At 45.8% G+C, this 19,756-nt stretch overlaps 1 protein-coding gene across 3 annotated transcripts in view; it reads right to left on the bottom strand.

Moving 5' to 3' along the window:
* ASAP1 (ArfGAP with SH3 domain, ankyrin repeat and PH domain 1) overlaps positions 1-19,756 on the bottom strand; it is a 144,884-nt gene that overhangs the window by 78,220 nt on the left and 46,908 nt on the right. For 2 of the 3 annotated variants that reach the window (XM_028736148.2, XM_028736145.2), the window contains exon 3: positions 7,790-7,919. In XM_028736148.2, the coding sequence (XP_028591981.2) occupies positions 7,790-7,919 (130 nt within the window). Of the gene's footprint in view, positions 1-7,789; positions 7,920-9,239; positions 9,572-19,756 lie in introns of those variants that run through there. The other variant, XM_077932732.1, reaches the window with a different exon arrangement.

The following is a 19,756-nucleotide window of genomic DNA, read 5'->3' as shown; positions in this document are numbered from 1 at the left end:
CTTTACCTTTACCTTTAACACACAGTGATGGGCCCAAGGTGAGCTTCATGGCTGAGTGGGGATTAGAACCCCAGCCTCCCAGGCCTTAGTCCAATGCTCTAACCACTACATTATATTGGCTTAATACTGTTGTTCCAAAAGTTGATCTTCGTCTTAACATAACTATTTTTTAAATACATCCAGCAACAGCTCTGTCAAGAAGCCAAGCACCTCCATTCATCAACCTGGCAACAGCTGCTCTATCCAGCTGAATCAAAGAGGAGACACAGGACCACTCCATTAACACAGCAGAGCCCAGAAACTTTTGACACCTTTTTTTACTCATGTCATTAGATGAAATTGTAACTAAGAGCTTGCATCTGTGTTTCCTACTCCCTCAGCACTCCACACTGCATACTGTATTAAGTTCATGCCAGCAGTTTGCTGCAGAACATGGTGAATATTTAAACCTATGTTCCTGGCCTTAACTCTAGTGTGGTGAAAATCTTTTAAGGAAAGCCACCCTGAGCTCTCTCTACTGAACAGAAGGACTGACTTACCTGTACGGCATTATATAGAAAGGTAATATATATAATTCTACACATATACTTTATACCTGTGCCCAACAGGACATATTGAAGAACAAATTCTGAACAACTGAGACAAATTGTGGTGACAGAGATTGGAAATTCCAGGACCTATCAACAAAATGACAGTTAACAAGACACTAGAGCCAGATGGTATCCACCCAAGAGTTTAAAGAACTGAAATATGAAATTACTGATCTTCTAACATCAGTCTCCAAGGAACTGGAAAGCAGCCAATTTAACAAGGGATCCAGAGAAATTCAAGCCAGTTAGCTTAATGTCACTTCCTGGCTAATTGGTGGAAAGTGTTATTAAATACAAAGTTATGATACGTATAGATGAACAAGCCTAGCTGAAGATGGCCCAACACAGCTTCTACAAAGGTAAGAATGCAGAAGAACTCCCAATTCAGCTGAAAGTTCAGTGGCTCCAACCTTGGCTCAGCCAAAGATACACCAGGATACAGTATCTTGATTATCCTGGCTGAACAGAGGCTGGTGTATGCTCCCTTAAAGGGGTGGCAGCGGCAGCAGGTGCGTGATCAGAGAGGGGGACTTGGCTAGATCCCAAGTCCATTCAGCTTGGTCATGTGACCTGGCAACCTGGCATAGAATACTATTTTACAGGCTTGTTTTCCTTCTGTTAGGCTTCAGCAGAGCAGTAGCCTTGCTGCAGAACAGGGTTTGCATCTGGTGTAACTTTACACCAGGTTGCTTTATAGCAGCTTCACGTGCATAGGATTGCTCCCTATATCAGTTTCTAAAAGTCAGCTGTTGTGTAGGAAATGTCCCCTTTGCATTCTTTTGTCCCACCTTGCTGCTTAAAGGACATGCAGAAACTCAGAGATAGGATTTCCTTTACCAAAACCCTTAAATGTTATGCCCTCAGCTATTATAGAAGACACAAATAAGCAATATCCCTGCCTTTGTGCTTCAAAACATGCTGAAGATCTTACACATATAAACTATATATTATCCTTTGGATGTTGTCCTGACGGAAAAACACTTGGCACAGATAGGATCAGTGGAGTCCACCAATTAGTTGTACTGGGATCAGTGCTGTTTAGTTTGTTCTTAATTAATGTACAGTTAGGCATGAAAAGTGAGATGCCCAACCCTGATGATAACATCCAAATATTTAAGGTGGTTAATAGGGATTGTGAATACCTCCATAAATATATATCTCAGCTGGGAGAACAGGCAACAAAATGATTTAGCAAAATGTTTTTCTCCCTCTATTAGAACCCTGCATTTCTCTGTGTATTGGAACCCACAGCCATTCGATGAAGCAGACTGGCAGAGGAGTTAGAACAGAGTGGCTATGGAACCATAGCAGAAGAGGGATACAGCCCTTAGACCTATAAGCAGACTTTCCAGAGGCACCTGGCTGGCCTCTGTGTGAAATAATGGACTAACTACCGTAGGTTTTGTGTGCTCTAGAAGCAATAGCCAGAATATTTTATAACTGTCAAATTAAATAATCTGATAATAGATTGCTAGGAATAACAATATGCTCAGAGTTGTTTTAACTAGAACTCTCTTATTCTAGGGACGCGGGTGGCGCTGTGGGCAAAAGCCTCAGTGCCTAGGACTTGCTGATCGAAAGGTCAGCAGTTCAAATCCCCGCGGCGGGGTGCGCTCCCGTTGCTCGGTCCCAGCACCTGCCAACCTAGCAGTTCGAAAGCACCCCCGGGTGCAAGTAGATAAATAGGGACCGCTTACTGGCGGGAAGGTAAACTGCGTTTCCGTGTGCTGCGCTGGCTCGCCAGATGCAGCTTGTCACGCTGGCCACGTGACCCGGAAGTGTCTCCGGACAGCGCTGGCCCCTGGCCTCTTAAGTGAGATGGGCGCACAACCCCAGAGTCTGGCAAGACTGGCCCATACGGGCAGGGGTACCTTTACCTTTACCTTTACTCTTATTCTATTTCACTGACTGCAGTACAGTGGTACCTCTTATTAGGAACTTAATTCATTCCGGAGGTCCGTTCTTAACCTGAAACTGTTCTTAACCTGAGGTACCACTTTAGGTACGCGCTGCATCACTGCTGCACGATTTCTGTTCTCATCCTGAAGCAAAGTTCTTAACCCGAGGTACTATTTCTGGGTTAGCGGAGTCTGTAACCTGAAGCATCTGCAACCTGAAGCGTCTGTAACCCTTGGTACCACTGTAGTGCACTTTACAGACACTTACAAATCATAAATGTATATCTAGTGGTAAGTGAAAAATAAAGGGGCCACTACATTTTATGTTTTGAGTGGTATAGGCATGTAGCAAAATAATTAAACTAGATGAATGAACAGAACAGAACTAATGTGTAGGGTGTGGCTGTGTGCCTCTATCAAATTTCAAAATATATTTTAAGCAAGAAAAAAAATGCAATACAAGAAGAGCAATAAGACCTTTGTTGAATATTATTGAAACAAATCAGCAAGAACATAAAATACAGAAATAATCCCATTATTTTAGCTTTAGTAAAGATTATCATGTAACCTTTGTTTATTGGTAAAAATAATACAGTACACTTTAGAACCCAGGTAGATTAATACTGCCTGCAGCTTGCCTTAGACATTTGCAAATTTATTAAGATTCCCCAAGGATCCTATTTTTACATGGGTGGGTTTTTTTTTTTAAAAAAAGTATTTCTGCACCTATTAAAGAAGCATATATAAGTTTGAAAATGTAACAGAAAATGCACTCAGTGAAAAATAAGGAAGCAAGGAAAAAAGGGGATATCTAAAGGAGAAGGAAACCACCTAAATTTGATGGAGTTAAGTTTTTCCACAGTCAGAAATTCAGCCTGCAGCAGAAAGGAATATTTTTTATCACTTACATTTGATAAATTGTCTACTACATCTCCTCAACTATCAGGATCGGTCCACCACCATTCATACACGGGACACACCTTGGAATGGATTATTTTCCTAAACTCTACATGAGGCTGCCCCTGGAGGAGCTTCAGCTGGTACAAAATGCAGATGCTTGTCAAGCCCTACTGACTAACTACAGGAAGCACATTTCAGTGATCCCAGCTCAACTGTAGCGTCTGCCTTGGCTCCCAGGCTCAATTCAAGGTTCCAGTTATACTCTTTAATGAATTAAATGGCTTGGACTCATTTCTCAAAGAATGCCTTCCCTGTGTGTTGAGAGTGCACATAGAATAAATACAGGTTTCACAGAGGCTTTCACAGAATCTTAGAGTTGGAAGGGACCCAAGGGTCATCTAGTCCAACCCGCTGCAATGCAGGAATCACAGCTAAAGCATCCATGACACAAAGCCATCCAACCGCTGCTTAAAAACCTCCAAGGAAGGAGAGTCCACCACCTCTTGTGGGAGTATATTCCACTGTCGAACAGCTGTGATTAGATATTGTGTGGAATAGGCTTTTATTTTATCCAAGCTAATAGTATGCAGTTACCTTCCCAAAGTCAACTTAAATTGCAATTCCTTTTATCCTTTCTAAATGAACTCCTGATGGATCTACCCTACCCCACATCTAAGTTCAGTCAGGTGATTTTCCCTTCTCACACACAAAAAAGTTCCCCAAAATGGTCTATCCACTGTTAGTGGTCTTATGTGCAATATATTCTGGTTAGTAAGGAGCAGTCCTTGGACGTCTGTTTTAGCAGCAGATGTGCTGTGCACACAGAGAGACAACCCCCAGGCTTGAGCATCAAGGGAAAATAGACTATAAAACCACTTTGCTGGAAATCAGTTTATAACTTTAACAATCCTTGCACAATTAACTGCATATCCATAGTAGCAGAGGAGTCCTTCGACCAGCCAGTACTGCCACAGTAATTCAAGGAAGAACCGGGAGAAACGGCATACAGATTCTCATTTGAGAACTGTCTATGCTGACATTCATCCCAGAACTACACTGCCATGCCAATAGAACTGCCATTTGTTCAAACATTATACTCTATTAACTATTTAAGATGATGGGATCAAATCTTGAAGGCAAAACTTCCACGTAATAAAACATTTCCCTGCCATCCAGACTTAAAATTACTTCTGTTCAAAAACTGCAGCACAGAGGTAGGGAATCTTTTTCAGCCCAATGGCCACACTTCCTTCCTTGGATCGCATGACAGAGGTAATAAATAAGCAGAGCAATAAATGGGAATTTTACCTTTGGTACAGTAAAAAAGATTGTTCACACTCACATTTCCCTCTCTACCCTCCTTTCCAGGCAAGCATGAAACATTATCACAGTTCAGGGACATATTCCAGAGCGTGCAAAGCAGGGCCAGTGAGAGGTATGGCTCAGAGAGAGTTCCAAGGGGTAGACAGAGATGCTCCGAGGGCCCATTGGTCCCCAAGGCTGAGGTTCTCCATTCCTTCTGGAGCAGGTATTCGATACTCCAACAGTGCAACAGAATGCCAGTTAATGGCTGTTCTTCCTCTTTGATAAGCAGAAGGTAGACACGTTTGCAAAATTACCTTCCTTTACTATTTTATACTGTATTTACTTTATGCTACACCCATGAGCATTTACAGCTCATCATCAGCATTCCATAAAATAAAAGCAGTTGATGATATGAGCAATGACAAAAAAATACCTCTGATTATTCTACAAATTTGACCTTCTCCTGACCCAATTGTGTGTTACTTTCTTTCCGCTTTATAAAAAGACTGAACACTGGATACAGACTTTTTCAAGTATGCTTCCAGTTGGCTATACAAGAGCTCTTCAGGAACTCGATCTCTGATGTTTCTTTTCTGAAAGATGCTAGTACTTTATTAACAGGCTCCCTTCTAAAAACCTGCCAGGGGGGATTTTGACTGCTGCAGCCATTTGATAGAAATATATTGTCCAGCCTTTTCACTGAATACAGTCTTTAAAAGACCATTCCAAGGATTGCTTCCTCCAGCAAGGCAAGATGCATTATACTTAGCATTATATAAAGTCATAAGGAAGTGAGCATAAAGCCTGAATAATCAGCAATCTGGCTTGCTACTTGGAAAAAGAGGAGAAAACTATAATCAATAAAGCCAATGAATTCCATCACTTCCTTTCCCCCTCATGAATTTGTTCCATTTGTTATGACATGAAAATGAGGAATTCATCTCTGTGATGTCTTGTTGGCTAGAATAAAGGAATGTGGAAACAAAATAAAAATGATATTTTGTCACATTCTCACTGATTCAATGACTTACTAAAGAAAGGAAAGGGATTAAATTACTTTTGGAAGGGTACCGAACAAAAACAGGCTGATCCCTACTGGCCTAGTCCTCCAACTGTGGATTAACAGCCTTTTTGAACATTCTCACTTGCAGCAGTTTCCCCACTAAAAACACTTCCCTGGATTCATTGTTTTGAAAATTCTCCAACATCTGAATACATGCTGGGCATAGTGGACCCAACTTGTTCCTCACTAAGTGTGTTAAGGACTGCAGCGCTGAAAAAATACATATTTTTGAACAACATTCTGATACAAGTTAGTGGCCTGCTTCCTCCACTCAGCATAATGGCCTAGGAAAAACTTAAATGGAACACAAGTTTTCAACAGATTACCAGTTTATGCAGCCAGACTACATATAACACAGAGAGACTGTATTGCCAGTTTTCTTTTACCAACATGTTGTTTTAGAAGCTCCAGTACTAGTATTTCAAAGTTATATGTCTGTTCAAAATGAACGCCAGAGTGAAATTAGTGACTGCTCAGCACAGCACTCAGTTGTCAAGATCCCTCCCATCTCTTCACCTGGACCCTGAAAATATATTTTTTGTGCTTATTTGTGTGTTGTACAGAGCACATTTCCCTGTCCCTTTCTTGGATCTGAAAGCCAGAGGGAGATACCAGCAGTGATTGTCAGGCTGCAAGCAAAGCTCTGACTTCCTTCTGTCTATATGTTTATCAACTCTTTAAAGAACAAGAAAGCCTGAAGTATAGGCACATAGTCTGATATGAAAGCAGACAGTCCTAAACTGCCTAGCACTAGGCAATGCCATATGAGCTTATAGATAGCTTTCTGACTTCCAAGGGCCAGCAACACTTTAGACAGAAGAGGTCACCATTGTTTCCACAACCAGATGCAGTAGCATCCCATCTCAGTGCTCTCTGGAGTCACATGAACAGCTGACAGCAATGTTTAACTATATACAGTACTGGGAGAAATTTTACTTGAGAGTACTCTTGCAGGGGCAACTACAAACCAACAGTGTGGCAAATCTGCAAGCTTGAATCAATGTCACTTCAAAACAAGATATTCACAAACAACTGGTCTTATCCTCCAATTCTATTATCCAATTACTTAGTAGCACTCAGGCTGTTAATATACAAGATTACTTTCAACAAGGAAGTAATTATAACTAATCTTTTGGAATAGCATTTTGCATCCCCCAGAGCACAAACTTGATCAGTACAATTTTATTGTGAATGTGTGAAAGAAAGCTCTTCTGCAATTTCAATAAAGCTAGTTTATCTTGCCTGTTACAATATGCACAAAACCATTATAATATGAACAACACCTTTTGAAAAATAAGGTAACTGGAAACTCAAGACTTAGTTTAAGAAGCCATGTGGACCATGATATGAAAATCCAATTTTAACCTTGCTGTGATCTCCACAAGCTTTTTAATCACCACGCAAACAAAATTCAATGTCAGATTCTTAAATAACAATGCATCCCACATCAAGTACAATATTCAAAAATATTAGGAACTATATAGGTATGTTGCCTGACTTAGACTGAAAATGACATGCAACTGCTAATTTTGAGATGGGTGACATGAATCAGGCTGTGCAGAGCTGCTCTACCATCCAAGAGACGGCATGACTGCATCATTTTGCATTGCATTCCTCCCCTTTCAACATCATAGCCCAAAACGTTTGTCACCAATCTCCCATTTCAAAGAGATCTCCTCTACAGCTTGTCCTTGCCACCAATTATCCATTGCTTCATCTGTGCCAAAGACACATCAAGCTTCATTCATTCTGTCTAACCGTTTGCTCTGCATAAATCATGTCATCAAACAATCCTGCTGCAGTCAACACTACTGATATCAGGAAAGCAACACGGGATAACAAGACACAGAAAAGACAATATTCAACCTCATTTAACACCAAAACCCTTGGAATTCATAGACATGAGCACTGTGTGCAATCATCACCCAAGAGCATCCACGCTATAGTCATGAAGAAAGCAGGGCGGTATGCATGTCACCTGGCTTCCCCATGCAACCATACACAGAAAGCAAAGGTGACAAGTGTTTATTTACCTCTTCCAGCAGCGTGACAGTATTCCTGCAGTTCTGTAGCCGGGTAGTAAAGCTGGATGTGGTTGGGGAATTGTAATCCTCTGTGGTCTCAGCAATAAACTCCGACACAGTGATCTGGTCCGGCATGATCCTGCCCAGCAGAAACAGATGAACACAGACAAGGAAAGAAGAGACAAGGAGAGACTGAGCATTAAACACAAGACAGGGCAAAGAAGCTTTAGCTGAGGGAGGCGTCTAAGTAATCCGCACCACCACCCCTTTCTGCACCTAGTTTCTCTTCTGACTGCATGGCACCCTTTTGGGAATAGAGTTCACAGCCTGCTTCTGTAGAGGGGGGTGGGTGGGAAGACAGGAGATGCCTTCATCAGACTGTCTCTGCCCCCATCATCACTAGGCTCACTTCTTTCGAAGATGTCTTATTTTGAAGGAAGAAACGATGGGTGTCCCTCCACCTCAGTCCCTTACAGAGTATTTCCATGGGGAACCCTGCCTCATAGATCCCATCTCCTTGGTGCCTCTTCTTTTCCTCCACAGTTCGAGACTTCCTTCGATTCTCCCACTTAAGAAAACAGGGTATCCAGTTGACTCATCCTCAAGATTATCCTAAAGGCTACGTTAGTGAGGGGTGGGGAGGGAGGAGAGGGGTGCAGACTGGCGATTCCAAGGTTAGACCACCAACCATCTCCACACCAGATCCCAAAAGAGTGGGCTTCCAAGCTGCAAACACCGGCGTACTCTTGTTACACTTCGTAAGGGATCTTCTTCAACTGTTTTGCCCATTCCTTATTTTTAAAAATAAATAAATAAGAGGGTGCATCTTCTGGAACCTCAGAGAGCCTTTTGAACCACAGCATCCGAGCCTTCTCTGTTGCAACACCCTCTCTCCTTCTTATTGCCTTTCAGAAAGCGAAATTCCTGACCAGATCTTTCTTTTTCCTAGCAGGAAAGTGAATGGAGGAGGGGGGGAGGGAAACCACAGTCCCCCCCCCATTAAAAAAAGCAACCATCACCCACCCCAGGAAAGCCTAACTCCCCAAGTCCGTATTCATATTATCTTCTCTCTTTTTTGGTGCAGGGGGTGGGGTGGGATAGAGACATCCTCTTGACATCTCCCTCAGGGAAAAAAAAGGGGGCTGTTCCCTCATCCCAGGTCTTATTTCCCTCCTCCCCCCCCCAAAAAAAAACCACCACACACACCCCAAAATAGATGGAAAGTGGGCAGAAAAGCGCCTTCAGTGAACCTAACGCACAACCACAAAAACCCACAACCACAAAGCATCCCCTCAAGAGTGAAGTGTGTGCGGGGGGGAGTGTTTGTGGCGTGAGTGGGGGGGGAGGTCATTCCCCGCCAAAAAAAATATACTAATGATAAAAAGAGAGGAGGAAAACCCCCTTCCTCCTCCTCCTCCCTCAGCGCACCCCCCCCATTTCTCCTCAGAGGGCTACTAACTTGCGCAGGCGGCCCCCTCCCTTCTCGGCGGAGAGCCCCCCCTCCCCAAGCCGGAGTTGGGGGGCGGGAGGAGGAGGAGGGAAGGGTCGGCGCGGGGAGGCGGAGGAGCGGCGGCGGCGAGGAGGAGGAAGGCGGAGGGCAGCGGCAGCGGCGGCGGCTGAGGGGGTCCAGGTCCGAGTCCCCGGGAAGACGAGACGTGAGGAGGGAGCCGAGCCGCTCTCCGCCCGCCAGCCTGGACTGCCTGCCTGCCTGCCTGCTGGACGCGCGTCCTCCTCCTCCTCCTCCTCCCTCCGCGCAGCTCGCTCTCGCGCAGGCTCCTGCAGCCGCCTCCTCCTCCTCCTCCCGGGGCGGGAGCGCGCGCGCGAGAGGGAGGGAGGGAGTGAAGGAAGGACGGAGGAGGAGGAGGAGGAGGGGAGAGAGTGCGCGCGCACACGCCCTCGCGCCTGACGGTTGTGTGTGTGTGTGTGTTGTGTGTGAGAGAGAGAGAGAGAGAGAGGAAGGGGGAAAGAGGCACGCGCCGCTCGCCCGACCGGTCCGACCCACCGCAGCCCGCCTTTCAATCACCCGTCGAACGGACCAATCGCCCCTTACGCTGCTTTCCCCCCCCCTTCTCCCGCCTCTCGCCTCCCGCGCAGGCTCCGCCTACCACTAACCATCCGCCTCTCTCTCTCTCTCTCTCTCTCTCTCTCTCTCTCTCTCTCTCTCTCTCAGGAGGAGGCTTGTCACGTGAGGAAAACAAGGAAGTAGCCCTGCGCACGCGCCTAGGCGTACGCAATGGCTCTCCCCTCTCTCTCTCTCTTTCGCGCGCATGCACGCACGCGCCTTTCCGTGGGGTGAGCGCGCGCAGCTGAGGCAGCTTGCGGCGGAGGCTGATGTTCCATGCAGAGACACGCAGGCAGCCTCTAATAGAAGAAGAAGAAGAAGAAGAAGAAGAAGAAGAAGAAGAAGAAGAAGAAGAAGAAGAAGAAGAAGAAGAAGAAGAAGAAGTTGTTTATTTATTTAGCCCGACTTTCCGCCCTGACAGGGGATCAAGGCGGCTTACGGATAAAAATGAGAATTGCTAAAAAAACATAGGAAAAAAGCAATTAAACTTTGATGAAGTCAAAACTCTCTCTATATTTTATAATTTTTTTATAAAATTTATACACCGCCTGATTGGTTTTTGGTTTTTTTAAGAGCAGTTTACAAAAGGATAAGGCAATGACATCGAGAAAAATTCACAACTATACTTTAAAAACACACTTATAAAACAACAAGCACTAAAACAGATTAAAGTTAACCCCAGGTTTCTCTAAGCACCTGGGTACGCTCGCCTAAAAACGGGGATGTTTTTCGCAGGCGCCGAAAAGATTGAAGTGAAGGAGCCTGATGGACCTCAACACGCAGGGAGTTCCGAAGTGTAGCTGCTTCCACGCTTAAAGGTTGAGTTCTTACGAATGTGCGGCACCTGCGGGAGTCCCAGTCCCACCTATGGGAGCAGTTGAGTGAGCACGTGTATAAAATCTATTGCTATATAAACAGATAAACTGCTAAAACCGTACATATAATAATCGAAAACAGCATTGCACCAGCCCTTTCATTAAAAGCACCCGGTTCCCCCAAAGCCTTGTGGGGACAAGAAGGTATTCACCTGCCAGAGGAGGGACAACAAGGAGGGAGCCAGTTTGACATCTCCATGGAGGGAATTCCAGTGTCGTCTGGGAGCAGACAACTTTAAGATACTACATGCACCTGACCCCCGTCCACATGTTAGGTGCATGCTTAAATGCATATGCTTTAAATATGCAGGAACTTAAATGGTAGAGGAGGAAATATCCGAGGTGAAACAAGGCCTGGAATCCCCTTTTCCCCTATGGGTAAGGGTCAGAAGTCAGAACGAGGAGGTAAGAACTTGCTGTTGCTGTTTGAAGTATCTCCTTGTGACTTGTTTTGTGGGCCACAAAACCTGCTACCAGAGAAGGTAGCCTTTGTGAACGTGCTGGTTCCTTGCCTTAATCTTGACTGAATATTTTTTTAAGAGAAAGCAGGGAAGAAACGCCAGCACTCACAGTGTGTGTGTGTACACACTTTTCGTGTGTGTAACAGCCATATCGGTCCAATGTCAAAGCAACCACTGGCATATCATGAAATGCCAAGAGATTTCCTTTTCCTTTGTCACACCAGACTTTTTTTTTTAAGCAGGTTGACCCACATTTGCTCTGCAGATTTGTTCCAATCCCTTATTGTTGGGGGGCGGGGTCTGAAGGCACCCAGCCTCGCTAAGCCGAACAACAAGGATTTAAAGGATCTGGGTAAAAAGAAAATCAAGCCAAGATAAGCCTCGGCTGCAGTAGCTCTTTGCTGTGGGGAAGTGCTGACTGGGAAGCTTTTTACAGTGCCCCCAAGCCTGTGTAATCCAACCTGAGAAAATCTGAGGATGTCATTAGGTGCAATGTTGCTGTTGCACCAGTTTGAAAAGAAGGAAGTGTCCACCGGTTGCCCGATGAGGTGCCAAGACGTGCATTTATGGCTCCAGCACCATGCTGGCTGGGATTGATGGGAGCAAGAGTCTAACAACATCAGGCAGCTCACAGGTTCCCCATACTGGATCTAGGCTGATTAACAGGCAGTAGGCAGAAAGGGAAGGTGAAAAACGCAAGTCGGTTTACATTTAAAGGTTCTCCGCTACCTAATTTGCCCTTTCGGAACAATATGCAAACTGAAACCTTCAAAATTTACAGTTCCCCAAATTTTGCAACGTCTGCAGAAAGCATATCCTAAAGCGTGCAGAACAATGCACATATTAAGGGATGCTAAGGGATATTAAGGGATGCAACATTTTGTACTGGGGAACGCTGATCTACAAAATTGTGTCGATGAGGCAAAATTGCATTCAAACTTGTGCATTCAGAGAAAGTCACACTAAAATACAGTGGATGCTCGGGTTGCGAACGTGATCCGTGTGGGATGCATGTTCGCAACCCGCAGTGCCCGCAACCTGCAGCGGCGCGATTTGGCGCTTCTGCCCATGCGCAAAGCGCGATTCAGCACTTCTGCACATGTGCGACCGCCGAAACCCGGAAGTAACCCATTCTGATACTTCTGGGTTTTGGCAGTCCATAACCCAAAAAAACGCAACCTGAAGCATCTGTAACCCGAGGTATGACTGTACTAGTGTATTTTTGTGATGGCCTCTTTTCCTTCTTTTAAAGCAGACCGATGTGAAAACATGGATAACTGAGAATTTCAGATTGGGAAAATGAGAAACTAAAATCGACAGAGTCACCCATCCCTAGCAGGAGAGATGCAGGGGTTGCAGCAGACACGTGGCTGCCGCAGAAACCACGATCTCTCCTCCCTATTCCGTTTCGCTGATCCCACATAGCATCTAGTGTAAGTCACCTTCTGGAAAGTGACATCACCGCACTGCGAGTTTCTCTGGACTCCAGTCCGCGTCACTGGCTGCTGCTAGTAAGGCGAGGTGATGATATCACATCACCTGGCCAGTTTCACAGTATGTTGCAAGTTTCATGATACGTTGCAGAGAGGAGAGCAGGGGAAACTAGACACTGCCGTTTTCAGCAGCAAATGCTATATTAGAAGGAAGGAAGGAAGGAAGGAAGGAAGGAAGGAAGGAAGGAAGGAAGGAAGGAAGCTGCATGAGGAACAGAACTCCACTGCAAATAGAGCTGCCCTGTTCTCCAGCCCTGGATATTGTCTCCTGGATCTGACCTCAGGGATGGGAGAGTATTTCAGGGGAGAGACTGCTCTTCTGGAGGGCAGGACATCCAAAACCACCGTCAATATTGGTTGTACAGTGGTACCTCAGGTTAAGAACTTAATTAGATCTGGAGGTCTGTTCTTAACCTGAAACTGTTCTTAACCTGAGGTACCACTTTAGCTAATGGGGCCTCCTGCTGCTGCCGCACCACCACCACACGATTTCTGTTCTCATCCTGAAGGAAAGTTCTTAACCTGAGGTACTATTTCTGGGTTAGCGGAATCTGTAACCTGAAGCGTCTGTAACCTGAAGCGTCTGTAACCCAAGGTACCACTGTAACTTTAAGGACTTGTGACTGAGCTTGCTCTTCTCTCCTCCCACCCTTTCTGGGTCCCCCCCCTCTCCTGTGTCATGCCTTTTTCAGATTGTGAGTCCTAAGGACAGGGCCTGCCTTGCAGCTGATCCTGGTAAGCTGCTCTGAGAGCCTTTTTTTGGGGGGGGGGGGTTTGAAAGGGTGGGGTACAAATGCCACAAACAAATAACACGAGGAGGAAATAATAAATCTGCAACACCCGGTTTTGCCCTTTTGTTCCCTGTTCACGGCACGTTAGGGTCAGAGCACATCATATATGCAAGCATGTGCAACAGTCGCCTCATGACCCTTTTAAACAGGAAAAACAGCACCAGGAGGAGGCAACTAGAAGCGGCAGTGGAGGGGAAGGGTATTTAACCCTTTGCTTACCTGCCATTTTACAGCATTATAAATTGCCCCTGCTTTCTCCTTTTCCCCATTCCCTTCTTCACAGTCAATTCACAGATTTACCTTAGGAGATAACACAGCGGCAGAATGGAAATGGGATAGGGGTGCCTGTATCCTTCAGTCCTTCCACCCACAGTACATCCTTAAAAGGCCTCAGGGTTTTTTTCTTCTTCTTCAACGGGCCAGTTAAATATTGCCTTTTGTTATGTGCAAATTGTGTATGCCTCACCTGTTCCAGGCTGAATAAACCAAGGAGGGAGGAAACCCCAGTACATTTCTGCTCCGTAATTTGATTGGCAGCATTGAGCAGAGGCAGATTTTTTGTTGTTTAGTTGTTTAGTCGTGTCTGACTCTTTGTGACCCCATGGACCAGAGCATGCCAGGCATTCCTGTCTTTCACTGCCTCCTGCAGTTTGGTCAAACTCATGCTGGTAGCTTCAAGAACACTATCCAACCATCTCGTCCTCTGTCGTCCCCTTCTCCTTGTGCCCTCCATCTTTCCCAACATCAGGGTCTTTTCCAGGGAGTCTTCTCTTCTCATGAGGTGGCCAAAGTATTGGAGCCTCAGCTTCAGGATCTGTCCTTCCAGTGAGCACTCAGGGCTGATTTCCTTGAGAATGGAGAGGTTTGATCTTCTTGCAGTCTCCAGCACCATAATTCAAATTTAGGGCAGTGCAACCGATTCTGCCACACTGGGTGCTGAGCCAGTTTTTGGTCTCGCGCAGGGCGCTGCTAAAACTTGAAAGCCCAAAGTCCACTCCTGCATTAAGGACCCAATCCAGAGAACAGCATGCACCCCCCCACTGGAACACATGAGACTATGACTTAAACATAAAGTTCCATGGATTTTAATAGAACGTAGGCTCACCAGCATGGAAGTGAGAGCTGGACCATAAAGAAGGCTGATCGCCGAAGAATTGATGCTTTTGAGTTATGGTGTTGGAGGAGACTCTTGAGAGTCCCATGGACTGCAAGAAGATCAAACCTATCCATTCTCAAGGAAATCAGCCCTGAGTGCTCACTGGAAGGACAGATCCTGAAGCTGAGGCTCCAATACTTTGGCCACCTCATGAGAACAGAAGACTCCCTGGAAAAGACCCTGATGTTGGGAAAGATGGAGGGCACAAGGAGAAGGGGACGACAGAGGACGAGATGGTTGGACAGTTTTCTCGAAGCTACGAACATGAGTTTGACCAAACTGCGGGAGGCAGTGGAAGACAGGAGTGCCTGGCATGCTCTGGTCCATGGGGTCACGAAGAGTCGGACACGACTAAACGACTAAACAACAAGAAAACCTACAAAAATGCATTCTAGTAGGGGACATTGCCTGCAAAAAAATGCATGCATTTGTCAAGACCATGTACAAAAAATGGGTTTACTAGAAGAATTTCATTTACTAGAAGAGGGTTCAAATCCTCGCTCAGCCCAGCCTACATCATACGGTTGTTGTGTGCATAAAATGAGGAGAAGCATGTATGTCACCTTCATCTCCTCAGAGGCAAAGGTGGGTTATAAATGTAATAAATAAGTTCCCACCATCCCATCATAAGCCGTCCTCTCTCAGGTTGCAGCCACATCATAAAGTTAAGGCACTCTTATTCCGCTTTAACAACCATGGAGTCTCTTGGGTCTGTGAGGTCAGCATGCTTAACAAACTACAGTTCCCAGGATTCTCTGGGGGAAGCCATGACTGTTAAAGTGGTATCAGAGTATTTAAGAGGGTTGATCAGGAGTGTCCTGAGCCATTTTGCTGCAAAGGACAAGATGGTGCACCCCCTGTTTTATGCACAAAATCTGGCTAGACTGGTAGTTCAATCGTGGTGGAACAGAATTCTTCATTGCACCCTGGTGCAGCAAGCTAGCTTAGGGGCTGCAGGGCAGAGTGCATAGCACACATTTCTAGTCACTGCCTGCCCCTCAGAATGTGCTGCCTGAGGCAGCTGCCTTACTCTGCCTTATGGAAGGGCCAACTCTGATACGGATGTGGCCAGAATCCCGCCCTATCTTCCCCCAGTCTACAATCCAGCAGTGATAATACTGCCCTACCTTGCTGGGTTATGCGGGTGGCGCTGTGGGTTAAACCACAGAGCCTAGGACTTGCCGATCAGAAGGTTAGCGGTTCGAATCCCCGTGACGGGGTGAGCTCCCGTTGCTCGGTCCCTGCTCCTGCCAACCTAGCAGTTCGAAAACACGTCAAAGTACAAGTAGATAAATAGGTACCACTCCAGCGGGAAGGTAAACGGTGTTTCCGTGCGCTGCTCTGGTTCGCCAGAAGTGGCTTAGTCATGCTGGCCACATGACCCGGAAGCTATACGCCGGCTCCCTTGGCCAATAAAGTGAGATGAGCGCCGCAACCCCAGAGTCGGCCACGACTGGACCTAATGGTCAGGGATCCCTTTACCTTTACCTTTCTGGGTTATATCATAAGGACTGAAAGAGAGCTATTGAAATAAATGCACGCCAAGTCCTTTGAACTTTTAAAATGCAAAATGCGACACAGTCACCAGGACAAGCTCTGAAACCTGCTGTGGGGTAGAGCTGACATCATTTATTAACTTTCCATCAAAAAACAGAAAGTGACACATTTATTTTTGAACCAGTTAGATGCTACAGAAATCACTACTGCCCTCTCACCACAGCTTCCTCCGAGATGCAAGAACTCAGCGCAACAATGCCTGCTAAATACAGTGCCGGTTCAGCCTTTGTCAGCATTCTGTATTTCAGATGCGAGCTTCAGATGTGCCTGATAGGTCTCACACACGTGAATGCAAATATATATCATAGTTTCTTGGCCTCCCTGTGCAGAGCAGTAAAGATTTCAATCTCATTTCATTTCCCCCATTGGTTTAAATAGACCTAAACATAGGGTGGGAATCAAGTGTGATAACTGAAGAAAGGTTTCCACGCATTGTAAGTGCCAGCAGCAGCCTCCAGAAACACACGGCTGTAAAAGGAGCTCAATAAATAGTCAACACGCAAAGGACTGGGGCTTTGCATTCTGTCCATGGTATTTTTGCAACTTAAAGAAAATAGAGGGGTGTGTGGAAGCTTCCATTTCAGTTATCCACATTAAGTACTTCCACAATGCACTGCTTCTTACTGGTTCTTCTAGTAACTAGTTTGGAAGCACCCGTGTGGCATATTGGGGAGAGAGCTAGGCTAGGACCTGGGAGTAAAGGTAAAGGTAAAGGGACCCCTGACCATTAGGTCCAGTCGTGGCCGACTCTGGGGTTGCGGTGCTCATCTCGCTTTATTGGCCAAGGGAGCCGGCATACAGCTTCCGGGTCATGTGGCCAACATGACTAAGCCGCTTCTGGTGAACCAGAGCAGTGCATGGAAACGCCGTTTACCTTCCTGCCAGAGCGATACCTATTTATCTACTTACCCTTTGACGTGCTTTCAAACTGCTAGGTTGGCAGGAGCAGGGACCGAGCAACGGGAGCTCACCCTGTGGCGGGGATTCGAACCGCCAACCTTCTGATCGGCAAGTCCTAGGCTTTGTGGTCTAACCCACAGCGCCACCCACGTCCCTTAGGACCTGGGAGACCAGGGTTCAAATCCCTTCACGGCCATGAAGCCTGGTGGGTGATCTTGAGCCAGTGATAGCCTCTCAGCCTAACCTACTTCACAGGATTGTCGTTGCGCGGATAAAATGGAGAGGAAGAGAACCATGTTTGGTACCTTGAGCTCATTGGAAGAAAGGTGGGATGTAAAGCTGATGGACAGAAAGATAGAGAGAGAGAGAGACAGCAAGAAGAATCCACCTTGTGGAAGTTAGAAAATAGGGAGGAAACTAGGACTCAAGAGCACCTGTATTGCCTCCCTGACTTCTGGAAGGGTGGGATTCTGACACTGGACATAAAAGTCAGCTGAGGGAGGTGGGAGAGCAGAGTTTCAGCTAAAGCTCTGTGGGTGGTGCTAAGTGCGCAGGATGAAGCTGCAGGAGGAAGACTGTGCAAGACACTTGACGTTCATGCCAATCTTTAGTTCCCATATACCTGAAAGGGCACGTGAGACCTACAATACACAGAGTCATAGAACTGAGAAGTTGCAAGTCCAACCCCCTGCAATGCAGGAATCTTTTTTGCCCACCGTGGGGCTAGAACCCACAATCCCGAGATTAAGACTTTCGTGCAGTTGAAGTCCCTCAGGCTCTTTTGTGCTGTTGGGGACCAGTAAGGCAAGAAGCTTAAAATCCTCTCACCTAGATTCCACTTAAATCTTCTGGAAAAGTTCTCCTGATGCTCTGACTTACAATACTAGCCCAACCTAAGTAAAGGTAAAAGGTAAAGGACCCCGGATTGTTAAGTCCAGTCAAAGGCGACTGTGGGGTTGCAGCACTCATCTCACTTTCAGGCTGAGGGAGCCAGGGTTTGTCCACAGACAGCTTTCCGGGTCATGTGGACAGCATGACTAAACTGCTTCTGGCTCAACAGAACACTGTGACTGAAACCAGAGTGCATGGAAATGCCATTTACCTTCCCGCCGCAGTGGTACCTATTTGTCTACTTGCACTGGTGTGCTTTCGAACTGCTAGGTTGGCAGGAGCTGGGACAGAGCAATGGGAGCTCACCCCGTCGCGGGGATTCGAGCCGCCGACCTTCTGATTAGCAAGCCCAAGAGGTTCAGTGGTTTAGACCACAGCGCCACTGGTGTCCCTTCACTAGCTCAACCTGCAGAGTTGTCCGCTACTATATTTCCTCAACAATTACACCACACACAGGCTGTTTGCACATTTCCAACTTAAACACAGCTAGGGTGTTCTTTTCCTTATTTTGAATGAAGCTGGTGTGGGGAAAACACAGTCTTTCACAAGAAATGACTGGATAGATATGGCTTGTTGCTCACCACTAGTTGCAGAATGTATGGGAGTACATACACAGCCATAGAATGTTTTCAGACGGGACACTAAATACCTTATGCTGGGGAACAACAGTATAAGAGAGCTGTTGACCTCATGTCCTGCTTTGAGACATCCCATAGACATCTGGCCAGCTGGTGTAAAAACCAGGATTCTAGACTAGACAGGCATTTGGTCAAATCTAGCAACGGTCTTCAGAAGTTCTTAGGAAATAACATAGTTCCTAATTATTTTTCTAAGTAACTCTGGAGTGTACTTTGGCAATTTAGGGAAGCCAAAGGCTCTCATTAATGTTTTCTAGGAAACAAGAAATAGCATCGACCAATGGAAAAGACTTTAGGAGGTTCAACTATTTCAGTTGTGCAATACTGCAGATAAGTCATGGGTGGCCACGTTCAAAATATTTCAGAGATTAGTCACTCAAACCATGTGTTCTTGGTGTATGTGAAATCTCTCTAGTCATGCACACCCACCCACTGACTTTTGAACAGTTAGAAGTCCTGAATATCAGCTTATCACACGTTGCAAGCCCCAACAATCAGCTGATGGTCGCAATGTATACAGGACGGGTCAGCAGGTCAGTGGTGCCTGCAAAAACCACTTCATTCTAGTCGTGTCTTTACCTGTCTTACACCTGACTTCATATAGGACATCAGGTGTACGGCAGGTAGGCAATCAGGCTCCTGGCCAAAATGCAGAGCCTGCAGAGGGGAACAAATCTATCTCCTCTAACCTCTTAGCATTCTACCAATCAAATTCTCAACTTATGATGCTGCACGTGACCTGAGGATCTCTCCTTATCTGTGCTTCTTCCCAATATTCAGCTGCTGATCCCACAGGTTACTTTGTCACTGTCGCTGATTTTAGCCCAGATGTGGGGAATCTACTGCCCTCCAGATGTTGTTGGACTACAACTCCCATCATCCCTAAGCATTGGCCATGCTGGCTGGAGCTGATGGGAGTTGGAGTCCACAGATTCTCCCTCTATCATCTGTGCAAAAAACCATAGTTCTCAGGAACTTTCATGGTAGTAGCTTCCACTGAAATGAACAGAGCTAATTTCAGAGTAACTAAAATTAGGACAGGGAGTGATTTCATTGCACATTTTATTTCTGTGTTGTAACTTGCCCTTAGAGTGAGGTGGGCTAGAAATGATTCACTGCGCACCTAATGTATTTGACTGCATGCATGCATTT

Source organism: Podarcis muralis, chromosome 8 (genome assembly GCF_964188315.1).
Source record: "Podarcis muralis chromosome 8, rPodMur119.hap1.1, whole genome shotgun sequence".
Lineage (NCBI taxonomy): Eukaryota > Metazoa > Chordata > Lepidosauria > Squamata > Lacertidae > Podarcis > Podarcis muralis.
This window is presented reverse-complemented; position numbering and strand designations above follow the sequence as displayed.